This window comes from Myxine glutinosa, chromosome 11 (assembly GCF_964187855.1).
Source record: "Myxine glutinosa chromosome 11, kmMyxGlut1.1, whole genome shotgun sequence".
Classification (NCBI taxonomy): domain Eukaryota; kingdom Metazoa; phylum Chordata; class Myxini; order Myxiniformes; family Myxinidae; genus Myxine; species Myxine glutinosa.
This window is the reverse complement of record NC_136271.1, coordinates 83,546,128-83,560,858: the sequence shown is the minus strand read 5'-3', so window position 1 is coordinate 83,560,858 and position 14,731 is coordinate 83,546,128. Positions and strand designations below refer to the sequence as shown.

The 14,731-nt window shown below is 44.4% G+C and overlaps 1 protein-coding gene across 1 annotated transcript in view; it reads right to left on the bottom strand.

The window, feature by feature from the left end:
* Window positions 1-14,731, bottom strand: part of CSMD3 (CUB and Sushi multiple domains 3) — a 1,283,181-nt gene that overhangs the window by 118,521 nt on the left and 1,149,929 nt on the right. The window contains 1 exon segment of the mRNA XM_068130918.2: window positions 3,375-3,548. Coding sequence (XP_067987019.2) covers window positions 3,375-3,548 — 174 coding nt within the window.

The following is a 14,731-nucleotide window of genomic DNA, read 5'->3' as shown; positions in this document are numbered from 1 at the left end:
TATTACGAACTGGTATGATATGTAACGAAAATAAGGCAATGACTATAGATAGCCAATTTACTCATAGTTTATTTGAAAGATGTGATAAGCATATTGATGTGACGTCATTGGTTTGTCTGAGGTTAAAAACACTCCGAGAGGTGCTCACTATGCCCATGAACACAACGATAGCATGCAAAAGAAATGTAGGCGTGGAACGGTGCAATTTGGTCCAACATGTTTGAGCAATATACTGTGCAGTGCATTCCAAAAAGACCCGGACAACGTTGGTTGTTAAAATATCTAGTAGCACAAGTGATACAACGATACCCTTTGGTTTATATGACATAGAAACTCAAAGTTTTCTATATTTTCAGATCGTAATGTAAAATAAAATGGCGACTCCACAGGAGAAAGCTTGGTGCGCCAAATGGTTCATCAAGACGAGATCCGACACGCAAGTTCAGTGTAATTTCCGTACAAGGTATGGAAGGAATCCGCCATCGCACACTTGTATCAGAGAGTGGTACAAGAGGTTTAAGGCGACTGGAAGTTGTCAGAAACAGAAAAGTACCGGTTGACCAAGCACAAGTGCAGCAGACATTGAACGAGTGAATCATTTCAACAAAGTCCGAGAAAATCAATCCAATGTGCATCGAGAGAACTGGGACTACCAACCACCCCTGTACACAGCATTTTCCATAAAAGACTGAAGCGTTATGCCTATAAGGTGCAGATTCTGTAGGAACCCAAACCAAATGATGGACCCAAACACAAGGAGTTTGCCTTGGAAATGCTCAGTCGCATAGAGGATGATGAAGATTACCTGAAAAAGGTCATGTTCACAGACAAAGCTTGCTTTCATGTATCGGGGAAGGTCAACCGGCACAATGTGAGGATCTGGAGCTATAAGCACCCCCCCCCCCTCTCCTCCCACGTGGTCATTGAACACATACGTGACAGTTCAAAGGTGAATGTGTGGTGCGTCCTTCTCCATGACTGCTTGGTGGGTCCGTTTTTCTTTGTGGAGGATACAGTGACCTGAACAATTGAACATGTTGGAAGGATTCACCTTCCCACAGATTGAAGACCTGCAACCCGATATCATTTTTCAACAGGATGATGCTCCCCCTCATTGGGCCTTAGTTGTTCGAGCCGTCCTGAATGAAAAATGTGCAGGTCACGGATTGGCCGAGACAGACCTCCTGGCCATGACCAACCTCCTGGCCACCACGATCACCAAACATAACCCCCCTTCATTTTTTTCTGTGTGGGTTTGTCAAAGATGTCTGCAACACCAAGGTGGCAAACCTGCAGGATCTACGTTCTTGGATTACAGCTGCAGACGCATTGGTGGATGCAAATATGCTGAGCAGAATATGAAAATAACTCATGTACCACCTTGATGTCCTGTGCATGAAAAACGGAGCTCACATTGAAGTGTATTGATGGTGTGCACAAAACGTTATGACATTCTGTATCATATAAACCAAGGAGTATCGTTGTATCATTGGTGGCTTTAAATATATTAACAATCAAATTTGTCCAGATCTTTTTGTAACAGCCTGTATACACCCCATTAACCTTATCTATTTATCTTCTACATAGTGACCGCATATTTATCATCAGGCTGGCAGGATGGCCGAGAGGTGCATGCACATTCGCCTCTCAGCTGTCTAGCCTGGGTTGGAATCCCGACACAGCTACAAACTATCATCCTGGTGTTTCAGAGGCAGTGTGTGCCGTCCCTCAGATGGATGATAAACTGGGTGGCCCATCTGCAGGTATTAGATGGTTGACATTAAAGATCCCATGGTGTCTTTCGTGAGGAGTAGGCGAGCTATCCCCGGCACCCTGAATAAATCCCAAATTCCCTCCCGAACCTACAGACGGCATTGCATCAGTATCACAGCCACACCCTCAGCCATTGATGCTACTCCGCAGCCTTGTGCTCCATAGAAAAGAATAATAATATTTATCGTCTTAATAGAATTCACCAAATGTCCGTCTGTCCATTTGAAGGTACCGCAAAAAAGGCTCAACCGATCGCAACGATATTTTTGGTGGGTATTCCTGGGACTCCTGGGAGTAAAATAGGCTATATTGTTTTTCCAATTTTTCCAAGTTTTCCAATTTTCCAGGTTTTCCAAACACGATGGAATAATATTTAACAATATGAACAGTGATGTGGCTTGTAATGAAATTGTATCTAAGTTGATGACGTTTATTGAAATTCTACAAATACTGTTTAGATTTTGATGAGAATTATGAACCTGCCACGAATGCGGAAGTAGACAGATGACGGCAATGCGCGGGTTTGATAATATCCAAATACAACCGTCATTCAATCGTAATGTTAAATCGTTAAATGTTAATCATGTTAATCGTTTTGTTAAAGTATCAATTGATGATTGGAATTGAGTGAATACAATTACGATTTTGAATTCGTAATTGTATTCACCCAACCGTACGGAACTTCACATCAGGATTTAAATATTTGTTTATGTCACGAATGTTGTTAAAAGTTTATTTTTTGTATTAATGTTATTTCATTTGTGATTGGAGTTATGCTGTTTGGAATGAAAAAAGATATATTGAGTTCAAGTGAATGACAAAATGCCGTGACGGTTTCTACTTTCTAAACGTCAATTCGCGGATCGCCATATGCAGATTCGCCATTGACTGGGTATGGAACAAACGTACCCGTTTGTTTGCCTACATGTACGTTTTTCATGGAAGTCCTTCACGAACTTGCTGTCCATGTCTGACGTGCGACTGACGGTGCTACAGGAATGTGTAATTTATTGGTTTCATGCTTTAGCATTCACCGTTTCTGCATTGTCTGATTGCCTCTGGCCTCCCACCCGTGCATAGCACGGGTACCTCACCAGTTAACATAATCTCAATTTACATCCACATAATTTTGGTAATTAACTTACATATTCAACTTAATCTCCAAGCAGGGGATTTTGTAGGGAGCATTGGCACACATTGGCCTATTATTTTCAAGACGCACCAGAAATACAGTTTTAGTGCAATATAATAACTCAATATATATTCAAACAAATCCATGATCAGACAGCTCAGAGCCAAACTCACTCCCAGATGAGCTAATCTGCCTTTCCTTAGCCAACAACAGATTACCTTCCATGGAAGTATCCCATACAAATACTAACTGAGATCTCTCACGATTAGCTTCCGAGATGATAGGATCAGGAGGATTCGGATTGATAAATCACAGGGAATTGTCTGACAATTTCACAATCATAACGTTTTTTGATCTTTTTTGCAAAATAATTAATTCACATGCACCAAAGTGGTTACGAACCACCAAGTATGTAAGGTAAAGGACATGGCAGGCCAGAAAAATGAAGAGCAAAACCAAACCGTCTTACCTACGCACACAGGGATTTTGCCTGACCAGCTGTGGTCTTGCTGGCAGATCCGCACAGACGACCCGACTATGCGAAATCCAGGGTTGCATTGGTATACCACAGTGTCGCGATACCCAAAGTTCTCTCCAACCACCTCGCCATTGACGAGCGATATTGGGTGTCCACAGTGGCCAGCTGGTAAAGTAGGAATAAATTAGAACACCCAGGCAAAATATATACAATGCATCATTACCCTGTGCTCACAAAGTGAAAAGCAAGGTTAGGCATTTGGCTGCGTGTGTACGTGTGGCATACGTGTCTGCATTTTTAAAATTCATTTTCTCGGCAACCGTTGGTCAGATTGACACAACATTTTCACCAGAGGAGACCTCCACCTGTATAATCTTTTTTCTTCATAATTATGACATCACAGGCCACGTGGTACAGATGCCATCTTGGAAAAACGTTACACTTCTATATCTCCAAAACCGCTCAGTGGAAAAAATTGAAACATGGCTCATTGTCAATTACTCTCAATGGAGAATAAGATATGTTAATGATTATGTCATCAGTGCTTTCGTTATGACATCATAATTCGACAAGTCTAACGCTTGATCCTATCAGTATGAAATTTTTTTTCTCTGCAACCGTTGGCCTGATGGACACAAACTTTTGACCAAAGGAGCGCCTTCTCTTGTATAATATTTTAATTAGGTTTACTCTCCATGAAATGGAGAGAGTAACCTATTATTACTGCTAGAGTTTTTCTTATTATTCTTCCGCCCTATTTTGCACCTCCGAAAACTTCATAATTAATGTTCTCAGCAACCGCTGGTCGGATTGACAGGAAATTTTCATCAAATGATCCTCTCGGCTCCTAGAATTTTTTCATGCTAATTATGACGTCATAGGTCACGTGGTGTGGGCGCCATCTTGTAAAACAAATTCAACTTTTCCCCTCTGTATCTCCGCAAAGGCTCAATGGAAAAATTTGAGGAATGGCTCATTCTAAAGAACTCTTCAATGGGAACAAAAGACATGTGTATCGAGTATATTAAAAATGCTAACGTTAAGAGGTAAGAATTCGTCAAACAAAAAATTTTCTCCCCCGAAAATGGGATTTTTTTCCCAGATGCTTAGTTAAAAAGAACTCAGAATGCGAAAATTTTCGAAGTCATACGTCACATGGTTCGGCCGCCATCTTGTTTTCCGTGAAAAAACACAAAAAACCATTTTTCTCCGCAACGGCTGAATGGATCGAGCCCAAACTTGGCATGCATGTTCGCATACCCATGACGAACAAAAAAGTCAGCGAGCACGACGTCATCCGACACGTGGTTTCAGAGTTATGACGTTTTAAAATCTCAAACTAGAAATGGAATCACCTCCATAATTTGTGGAGATATCGAGTGGAAACTTTACACAAATGTTCCTCATGGGGGTATGTTTCAACATTACTTGAGACGTTTTGATAAGTCACATGGTTTGGCCGCAATAAATAATGGAAGTTAAATTTTAAAAAGCTTGTAACTCTTGTACCACTGCATGTATCGACTTGAATTTTTAATGGAATGTAGCTATCATCAAGCGGAACAAGTGTGCAAAATTTCAAGATGATTGGATGTACGGTCTCGAAGCTATAAGTCTTTATTGTTGAAAGAAGAAGAAACACACCATTTTGTCCTGCCAGGCCACGTCTCACAGTGCTATTGCCATTTTAAGTTTTAATTTCCTTTAAAAAAACATTTTCTCTGCAATAATAGGGTCGATTGGGATAAAATTTTCACCATAGGAGGGACTCGGTCTGTAGAATATTTTAATCGTAAATATGACGTCGTAGGTCACGTGGTTCAGCCGCCATATTGTTTTTCGTGAACACACGAAAAACCCTTTTTCTCTGCAACGGCTGAACAGATCGAGGCCAAACGTTGCAAGCAGAATCGCATGCCCATGACGAACAAAAAAGTCAGCGAGGGCGACATCATCCGACACATGGTTTCAGAGTTATGACGGTTTAAAGCATGAACCTTTAAAACCTAGCTCCTCCCTCATTTTTGATCCAATCGAGGAGAAACTTCACAGATCTGTTCAGCATGTCAGTCTACTAAAATGTCATTTTAGAATTTGCGATAGGTCACGTGGTTTGGCAGATATCGTTAATTAAACGAATTTTTTTCTTTTAAATGGATATCTCTTGAATCGCTTTATTGATCGACGTGAAACGTCATACTCTAGTAGAAGTCATGAAGAGTAACAAGTGTGCAAAATCTCAAGATGATTGGATGTACGGTCTGGAAACTAGAAGTTGTTATTGCCTGAAGAAGAAGCACCACAACATCTTTTATTGACCAGCCCATGTGACATAACCACCTCACGAGCTAAGGGTAGCTCGAAATTAAATTGTCTTCGGATTTGGCAGTCGCTGGAGGGTGTTAACATTCGAATGCAACAAATCTGGGCAAATTCTGATGAAATTTCGTAAAACTACACGATATTGTCATTTACATTGGAAAATAACATTGTAAAACTCTTCGCCGCCTCGGCTTATTTCTCGCTCTGAAGTTCATCCTGTCTTCAATTTTAAGGAGAAAGAGAGGTATCTGCAAGCAATGGTGACCTTTATTTTGTGGAAATCCGATTTAAAATGACGAAGTTATCCAAAATCTAACATTTTAAATGGGTCGCATTTCCAAAGTGAATCTTCCACAGGTAAAATATCCACACGTGCAGGCACACCTTACGGCGTCAATTTGGCTCCGATTTCAAATCGGATTTCGATTGTCGTATTGCCTCGGATGAGTTAACAAAATACCACAACAAATTTGGTGACAATCATGAAAAATTTGACCAAGTTCGATCGATGGGATACTTCGTTCTCCGCTGACATACGGCACGGGCCACGGAAGACGTCATGCCACGGCAGGACGTTCTTCCACGGATGGCAGATATCATTAATTAAACGAAAATATTTTTTTAAATGGATGAGGTGGGGGGGGGGGGGATGTGTGTGTGTTTGTGTGTGTGTGTGGATGTGCGTGTGTGTGGATGTCTGTGTGTGTGTGTGTGTGTGTGTGGGTTGGGGGGGTATCTGTGTAGGGTGGGGGGGTGTAGGGGGGGGGGGTATCTGTGTTTGTGTGGGTGTGGTGGGGGGGAGGGTGTGTGTGTGTGAGTGTGTGTGGATGTGTGTGTGTGTGTGGGCGTGTGTGTGTGTGGGGGGGGGGGGGGTGGATATGTGTGTATGTGGGGGGGGGGGGTGTATGTGTGGAGGGGTGTGCGTGTGGGGGGGAGGGGGAATATGTGTGTGTGGATGTGTGTGTGGGGGGGGGGGTGCGTATGGGTGTGTGTGTGTGTGTGTATGTGTCGAGGTGGGGGGTGTGTGTGTGTGTGTACATGTGGAGGGGTGTGCATGTGGGGGGAGGGGTGTGGGGGTGTTTGTGTGTGTGCATGTGTGTTTGGGTTGGGGGGGTGGGGGGATGTGTGCATGTGTTTGTGTTAGGGGTGGGGGGATGTGTGTGTGTGTGTGTGTGTGTGTTGGGGGTGGGGGGATGTATGCGTGTGTTTGTGTGTGTGTTAGGGTGGGGGGTGTGTGTGTGTGTGTGTGTGTGTGTGTGTGTGTGTGTGTGTGTGTGTGTTGGGGGTTGGGGTGGGGGGATGTGTGCATGTGTTTGTGTGTATGTATGTGGGTGGGGGGTAGGGGGAATGTGTGTGTGTGGGGATGTGTGTGTGTGTGTGTGGGGGGGGGGGGGGGTTGTGTGTCAGGGGATGTGTGTGGGGGATGTGTCTTGTGGGGTGGGGGGAGGGGGATGTGCGTTTGTCTGGATATGTGTGTGCGTGTGGGGGGAGGGGTGTGCGCGTGTTTGTGTGTGTTTGTTTGTGTGTGTGTGTGTGTGTGGATATGTGTGTGTGTTGGGGGTGGGGTGTGTGTGTGTGTGTAGGGGGGGGGGGGGTTGGGGTGTGCATATGGGGGGGGGGGGTATGTGTCGAGGTGGGGGGTGTGTGTGTGTGTGTACGTGTGGAGGGGTGTGCATGTGGGGGGAGGGGTGTGGGGGTGTTTGTGTGTGTGCATGTGTGTGTGTTTGTGTTAGGGGTGGGGGGATGTGTGTGTGTGTGTGTGTGTGTTGGGGGTGGGGGGATGTATGCGTGTGTTTGTGTGTGTGTTAGGTTGGGGTGTGTGTGTGTGTGTGTGTGTGTGTTGGGGGTTGGGGGGATGTGTGCATGTGTTTGTGTGTGTGTATGTGGGTGGGGGGTAGGGGGAATGTCTGTGTGTGTGGGGATGTGTGTGTGGGGGTGGGGGGGGGGGTGGGGTGGGGTTGTGTGTCGGGGGATGTGTGTGGGGGATGTGTCTTGGGGGGTAGGGGGAGGGGGATGTGCGTTTGTTTGGATATGTGTGTGCGTGTGGGGGGAGGGGTGTGCGCGTGTTTGTGTGTGTGTGTGTGTGTGTGGGGGGGGGGGGTGGGGGGTGGATATGTGTGTGTGTGTAGGTTGGAGGGTGTTGGGGTGTGCGTGTGGAGGAAGGAGGGCTGTGTGTGTATGTGTGTGTGTGCGTGGAGGGGTGTGCGTGTGTGTGCATGTGTGTTCGGGGTGGGGGGGATGTGTGTGTGTGTGTGTGTGTGTGTGTGTGTGTGTGTGTGTGTGTGTGTGTGTGTGTCGGGGTTGTATCCAAGGGGGTTGTGTCAAAGCATGTCCAATGAAAGTGGGGTTGTATCAAAAGTGGGGTTGTATCAAAAGTGGGGTTGTATCAAAAGTGGGTGCGAGTAAACCGGTCATCACTGCCAGCAGTTTTAAAGTGGCAGTTCTAGTGATAATTATGACATCATAGGTCACATGGTACAGGCGTCATCTTGGAAAAACCAAAAAACGTTGCACCTCCACATCGCCAAAACCGCTGCATGGAAAAAATTGAAACGTGGCTCATTGTAAAGAACTCCATATGGGGAATAGGTGTTGTTAACGATGACGTTATTTGTGCCATAATTATGACATCATAATTCGACAAGGACAACGCTTAGTCTGATCAGTTTGAAATGTATTGAGCGTGATCTATGCAGTAATTATATATATATATATATATATATATATATATATATATATATATATATATATATATATTGTTGCGGTTTTAGAACCCACACTTTCTTGTAAATATCCAATCATTAAAAGGTTAAAGGTTGCACCCAATAGTTAGGCCACAAGCAACATGTAGGTCACCATAGGACTTCAGTTATTTCATTAGTATGTGTTTTAGATAAGGCCGTGTTTCCAATAGTTGAATCTGTGTTGTGTCAATCAAATAAGAAGTAGGCCCCATTCCGTTCAATTTGCAATCTCCCTCTCCAAGCGACGCCATTACACGCCCTCCAATCTGCCCAAGGCCCCTGCCAATTTGTTACGCGCCTTTGTTAGCAGCGTTCGCTGCCTTGAGCTGGAGCTCGCTCAAACGCCGCCATAAGCCACGCGGTGAGGCCTGGAAAAAGGGGGCGGAACGCCAAGAAGAAGGTGTGGCCACGTCATCCAGCCGTCAAAGGTGGAGCCGGTTAGCCCTCACCAGCCAACCAGGGCTGAAGTAACTTGGCCGACAGGCGTGGCTTTTGGGCTCGTGGAGCGTTTTGCTGGTGGAGATATATAAGCGAGCGCAAAGCCCTTTCACGGGACTTGTTGGAGGCACGCGCGTTGCAAAAAGACTTGACCGGGAGAGCGCACCTTTGGCTTTCTTTATGAGAGGACTGCGCGGGGGACTTGCCAGCGAGCACATTTACCAAGAAACTCATGCGCCGGCGTTTGTTAAAGAGGACGTGTTGGAAGGGTGGCTTGGAGAAGGACTGAGAAGAAGAAGGGCACGCTTGTTAAAGAGGACATTGGGGAGAGAGAGGGCGTTTGGCACAAGTGTGCACATATTACATACGCAGGACACCAGCTTCCCCCCGCTATATAACTGCCCGGTCGCGTTCAACTATACGCGGAGCTGCCTGCCAGGTTTCGCCCGCGGGACCGGAGCCTAGACCCCATCGCCGGACCCTCTACCTGTTCCATCAACCATCTACAATCCCCGTGTGAGTGTGTATGTTTGTCCTGGGTATTAAGTTAAGACTGCCATAAGACTGCCCTGTGTGCTGCTACTTCCTCTTCCTATCTTGTATATTCCTTTCGTTTCCTCTTCTTTCTGTGTACATTGTTAATAAATCCATCTTGTTCTTCCTACTTTCTTGGTTTCCTCTTGTCCGATCGCATTCGTCTTTTCTCTCATTGGGTAAACGTGGCACGATAGGAACCGCTTATAATCGGGTTTTAGTCCCATTGTTAACGGCTCGGATCGCGGATTGCTATTCGCTCGGCATTTTCCATCATATCCGTGGTTCGAGCGGGAGTTATTCCCTCGTTTCCGGCCGGTGGTAGTACTTAGGTAATAGGACTAAGACTCGACCAACAACCCTATTTACCACCGACCGAAAGGAACGTTATAACCCCCAGAAATCGGGTCGGCTAGATAAAAAGACAAGGGGATTAACCCCCCCCCCCCCTTGATAAGGGGAGAGCCGACGTCCGAGATCCTTAACTATATATATATATATATATATATATATATATATATATATATATATGTACCACCTTTCGAGGTCATTTTTCCCCGCAGAGCAGGGATTGGCCTTTTTCGGGCACCGTGGTCCCCTTTTTGAAGCATTGTTTTATGGCCGGATGCCCTTCCTGCCGCCCACCATGTTATTTGCCCCTTGCGACACACAGGGAATTACCAGTGCACTGGTGCTCAATTTGCCGACCTCGGAAGGATGACAGGCTGAGTCAACCCCCGTGGAATTAATTCAGCAATCAACTGGGATTCAAACCCAGGATCCTAGGATCCCAAGCTGGCACCCTAACCGCTAACCCAACACGAGGCTATCTAGGCAATAATTATATTAGAGAATATAAATTAATGATGTCATCGCTCACGTGGTCTGGCCATCATATTGGATCAAAGAAAAAAAACGTTCAAAAACAGAAGAGTTGGCTCACACCAAGTTGACTGTGCAGGGTAAGTATTCTATGAATACCATCTAGTTTTTGAAGTAAAAACACATATTAAAGTAATATTATGGAGATGGTATTCATTGGTATGGCAAGTATAACGGACATTAAATGAAATTTGTGTTCTTCAAGCTGAATATCTCAGTTGATATAGTGAGCGTGGCTTAAGCCACGTTGTTTGGGATTGATTGTTAAAGGAGTTGGACTTAAATAAAATCTGTCATTCTGGTGGGCCGTGAAGAGGTTCTGAATCTTAGAGCACTACATCTTTCTGATAAGAACATCAAGTCAGCTGTCCTTTCTACATTTAGCTTGTGGGGGTGCAAGATTCCAAATTATATTAAGAAAAAGGAGGCCATTGTTTGATGGTACCCTGGTCAAGTTTCTTGCTTGAGGTTATCTGTATAACTAGCATGAACTGCAGCAAGTGGAGAGCCCAGCTGTGATTACGGTACAGCCACGATGGCTTCCCCATTTGCCTAAGTTTCCCTATGTGTCCTCAACGTTACAAACACCAATTTCAGTATACATTTCAATAAAAGAGAGCAGAACTCCTCACCTGCATGAAGATGAAAACAGCCATGCTGATTGTGAAATAGGATTAAATGAGTGTGACGGGCATGGGGTATGCACAGCAATGTATGTAATACATGTACAGTCACGTAAAAAAGTAAGTACACCCCATGTAAAGTTTTGACTTTTTCAACATATTTCAACATACAGCTATTTGATCTTCCTTTCAACAATATTGATAGATAAAGGTGATATAATATAACAAATATCATGAAACATTTACAATTTGTAGTCCATTGTATAATTTAAATAAACATAAATGCAAATTTTGCATGTGGAAAAAGTAAGTACACCCCTACATTTATCACTACTTCAAATACCTAAAATTAGAATCAGGTGCACCAGCTCAGGTGCAAATGATTAGAACATCGTTAGAGAGGATCTTGGAGGAACCTGTCTTATTTAAACCTCAGACATTTCGTTTGGTTTGCTCTTTGATGTTGAAGTGTGCGGCATTACCATCCCAAGATCAAAAGAGCTCTCTGAGGCCTTCAGAAAGAAGTTTATAAATGCCTACGAGTCTGGGAAGGGATTTAATAAGATCTCCAAACAATTTGAAATCAATCATTCGACTGTCCGGAAGATCATCTACAAGTGGAGAAGATTCCAAACAACTGCCAACTTGTTCAGGCCAGGCCACCCCAGCAAGTTCAGCCCAAGAGCAGACCGCAAGATGCTGAAAGAAGTCTCTAAGAACCCCAGAATGTCATCACGGGACCTACAGGTAGCTCTTGCCACTGTTGATGTCAAAGTGCACGAGTCTACCATTAGAAAGAGGCTGCACAAATTTGATCTACATGGGAGGTGTGCCAGGAGGAAACCTTTGCTGTCCAGAAAGAAGATCAGGGCAAGACTAAAGTTTGCCAATGAACACCTCGGCAAAGACCAGCACTTCTGGAACAATGTGCTCTGGACAGATGAGTCAAAGGTGGAGCTCTTTGGCCACAGTACCAGAAGACATGTTTGGCGAAAACCAAAGACAGCATTTGACCACAAGAACCTGATACCAACTGTAAAGCATGGTGGTGGAAATATTATGGTTTGGGGCGGCTTTGCTGCATCAGGGCCTGGGCAGCTCACCATCATAGAATCCACTATTAATTCTTCATTGTACCAGAGGGTGCTTGAGGATAATGTGAGGCCATCTGTCGGAAAGTTGAAGCTCAACCGAAGGTGGACCTTGCAACATGACAATGACCCTAAACATATTATCCACCAAGGAATGGTTGAAACGAAAGAAATGGAGGGTTCTGGACTGGCCAAGTCAAAGCCCGGATCTAAATCCCATCGAGATGTTGCGGGGGGATTTGAAACGAGCTGTGCATGCAAAAAAACCCTCAAACATCGCACAGCTGAAAGAATTCTGCATGGAGGAGTGGGTATAAATTTCTCCCAGTCGATGTCAGAGACTGGTAGACAGTTATCAGAAACGCCTACTTGAGGTTGTTTCTGCCAAAGGGGGCAATACCACCTATCAGAGCCAGGGGTGTACTTACTTTTTCCACATGCGAAATTTGCATTGATGTTTATTTAAATTATACAATGGACTGCAAAATGTAAATGTTTCATGATATTTGTTATATTATATCACCTTTATCTATCAATATTGTTGAAATGAAGATCAAATAGCTGTATGTTGAAATATGTTGAAAAAGTCAAAACTTTACATGGGGTGTACTTACTTTTTCACATGACTGTACGTAATATGCACTACAAAGCGACCCTTTGTTCACCGGATCTGGGGATTTCCGATGTGACTTTCTTTTGCAAGCTTCTAGGCCTGGGGATTTCATCAATGCATTGGGTTAATTACATTGTGTGCCTGTTGACGCTTTTATTTCATGTACTTAAGTTGACAAGGAGGAATGCTCTGTGCTTTTATGAAAATACATGTTAAAATATGTTGTGATCTTGTTATTGAGCATTCGCACAGATCACACAGTGGATACATATTGGGCTATGTCGGTTTAAGGAAGGGTTCTGATTCTGATTTTGATGTACCACACTCTCTTCTTTTTCTTTTTTTTTTGGATACAAGATCGAGGCTCGTGAAAGAGCTGACATTAATCACACAAAGAAAATCAAACAGACACATAAAACATATACTAAGGGGAGCGGTAGACAAGATGGGGAGAGAGGGGGACGGAGTTTCTTAGCAAGGGCTATACTGGGTGGTTTGCCATTGTCTTCCAAGCAGTAGTTAGGGCAGGAATTTGTTCATGGTACCAGCGATATGTCACCTTCTCTTAACGAAGGACACCATAAGGGTGTTTAACGGACATCAACTAATGCCGGCAAAAGGGCCACCAATTTAACATTGATCCGAGGGATGAAACACTGGGATGATTCACCCTGCCTGTGAAACATGGGACGGCAGTTTATAGCTGGGCCGAGATTCATACGCAGGCTAGACAGCTTAGAGTTGAGTGTGCTTAACTCCCAGCCATCCTACCAGCCCAAGGAAAGGTTGGCAGGTAATTATTTGTAATTTGAATGGTGTTAACCACATGACCGTCACTCTTCCGCCAAGGAGACTGCGGAGGGTTCCACTCGGGTGGTGTGACATTACACAAACAATCATTTTCTGGATTAGTGCTATTCTCATTTGAATTCAACATGTTTCACGGAAGTTTCAACACTGAAACGGATAAGAAATGTCCCCAAGAAGTGTCGACACCAAAAGCCACATCATATTTCCATCGTCCAATAACAGAATAATGAAGAAGAGAAACAAATAGTGGTAACTCATTGAGACAACTTCTCGACAAGCTGAATTTGACATGATAAATCTTACTTTGATGTGCGCTACTCTTGTTAAGATGAGAATAATAAGAAGAACGAGCAAAACACCAGAAGGCTGGAGATTTTGTTTTATTTCTTTGAATACAAACGGTGTACCGGTGTGTACCCCGGTTTAGAATAAGTACACCGTATCCCTGCGCATCGTAAGAGGCGACTAAGTGTTGGCGTCAGGAAGGGCATCCGGCCATAAAAACATTGCCTCAAACAGGGAACCATGATTGTCATGGGGCCCGCAAGGCTAACCCCCGCTCTAGCGGGGAAAATGGCCTGAAAACGATCATTCATTCATATTCATATACAACATCGAGGCTCGTGTAAGGGATAACATTGATCACAAAAAGACAAACTGACACATAGAACATAAAACATATGATAAAAGAAAGGGAGCGGGAGAACAAGATGGAGAGCAGGGACATCGGGAGATCTGTGGGAGGGAGAGGGCTTGGGGGGAGGAGGCATGGGAAGTGGGGGGGGGGGGTAGAAAAAACATGGACACTGCTAGGACTTCCAGGAAAGAAGTCGGTGTTTCAAAAAAGTGGATTTGGGGGTGAATTAACGGGGGTAGAAGAGATCAACGTTTTGGATGGGGGAAGATGAGAGATGGTTGTGAACAGCTGTTTTAAAGACCTGGAGGGAGGAGTGGGATTGAAGGGAGTGAGGGAGTTTGCTCCAGAGGCCGGAGAAAAGAGGAATGAAGGAGTGAAGGTGAGCAGAGAGCCTAGATTTTGGCAGTTTAACCATAAGAGGGTAGCTGGCAGATCTTGTGCGACCTGTAGGAATATTTGGGGGACAGAGCACAGAGAGAGCTGGGGGAGCAAGGCCGGAGAGGAGTCGGTAGAAGACAGAAAGACCACGAACCTGCCTGCGGTGAGTGAGTGAAAGGCCCTTGGAGTTAGCTTCATCGTGGGAGATTCCAATGATTCTGAAAGCTTTGGTTTCAACAGATATTGAAATCCAAGCTCGTTCATTTAGTACTTCCA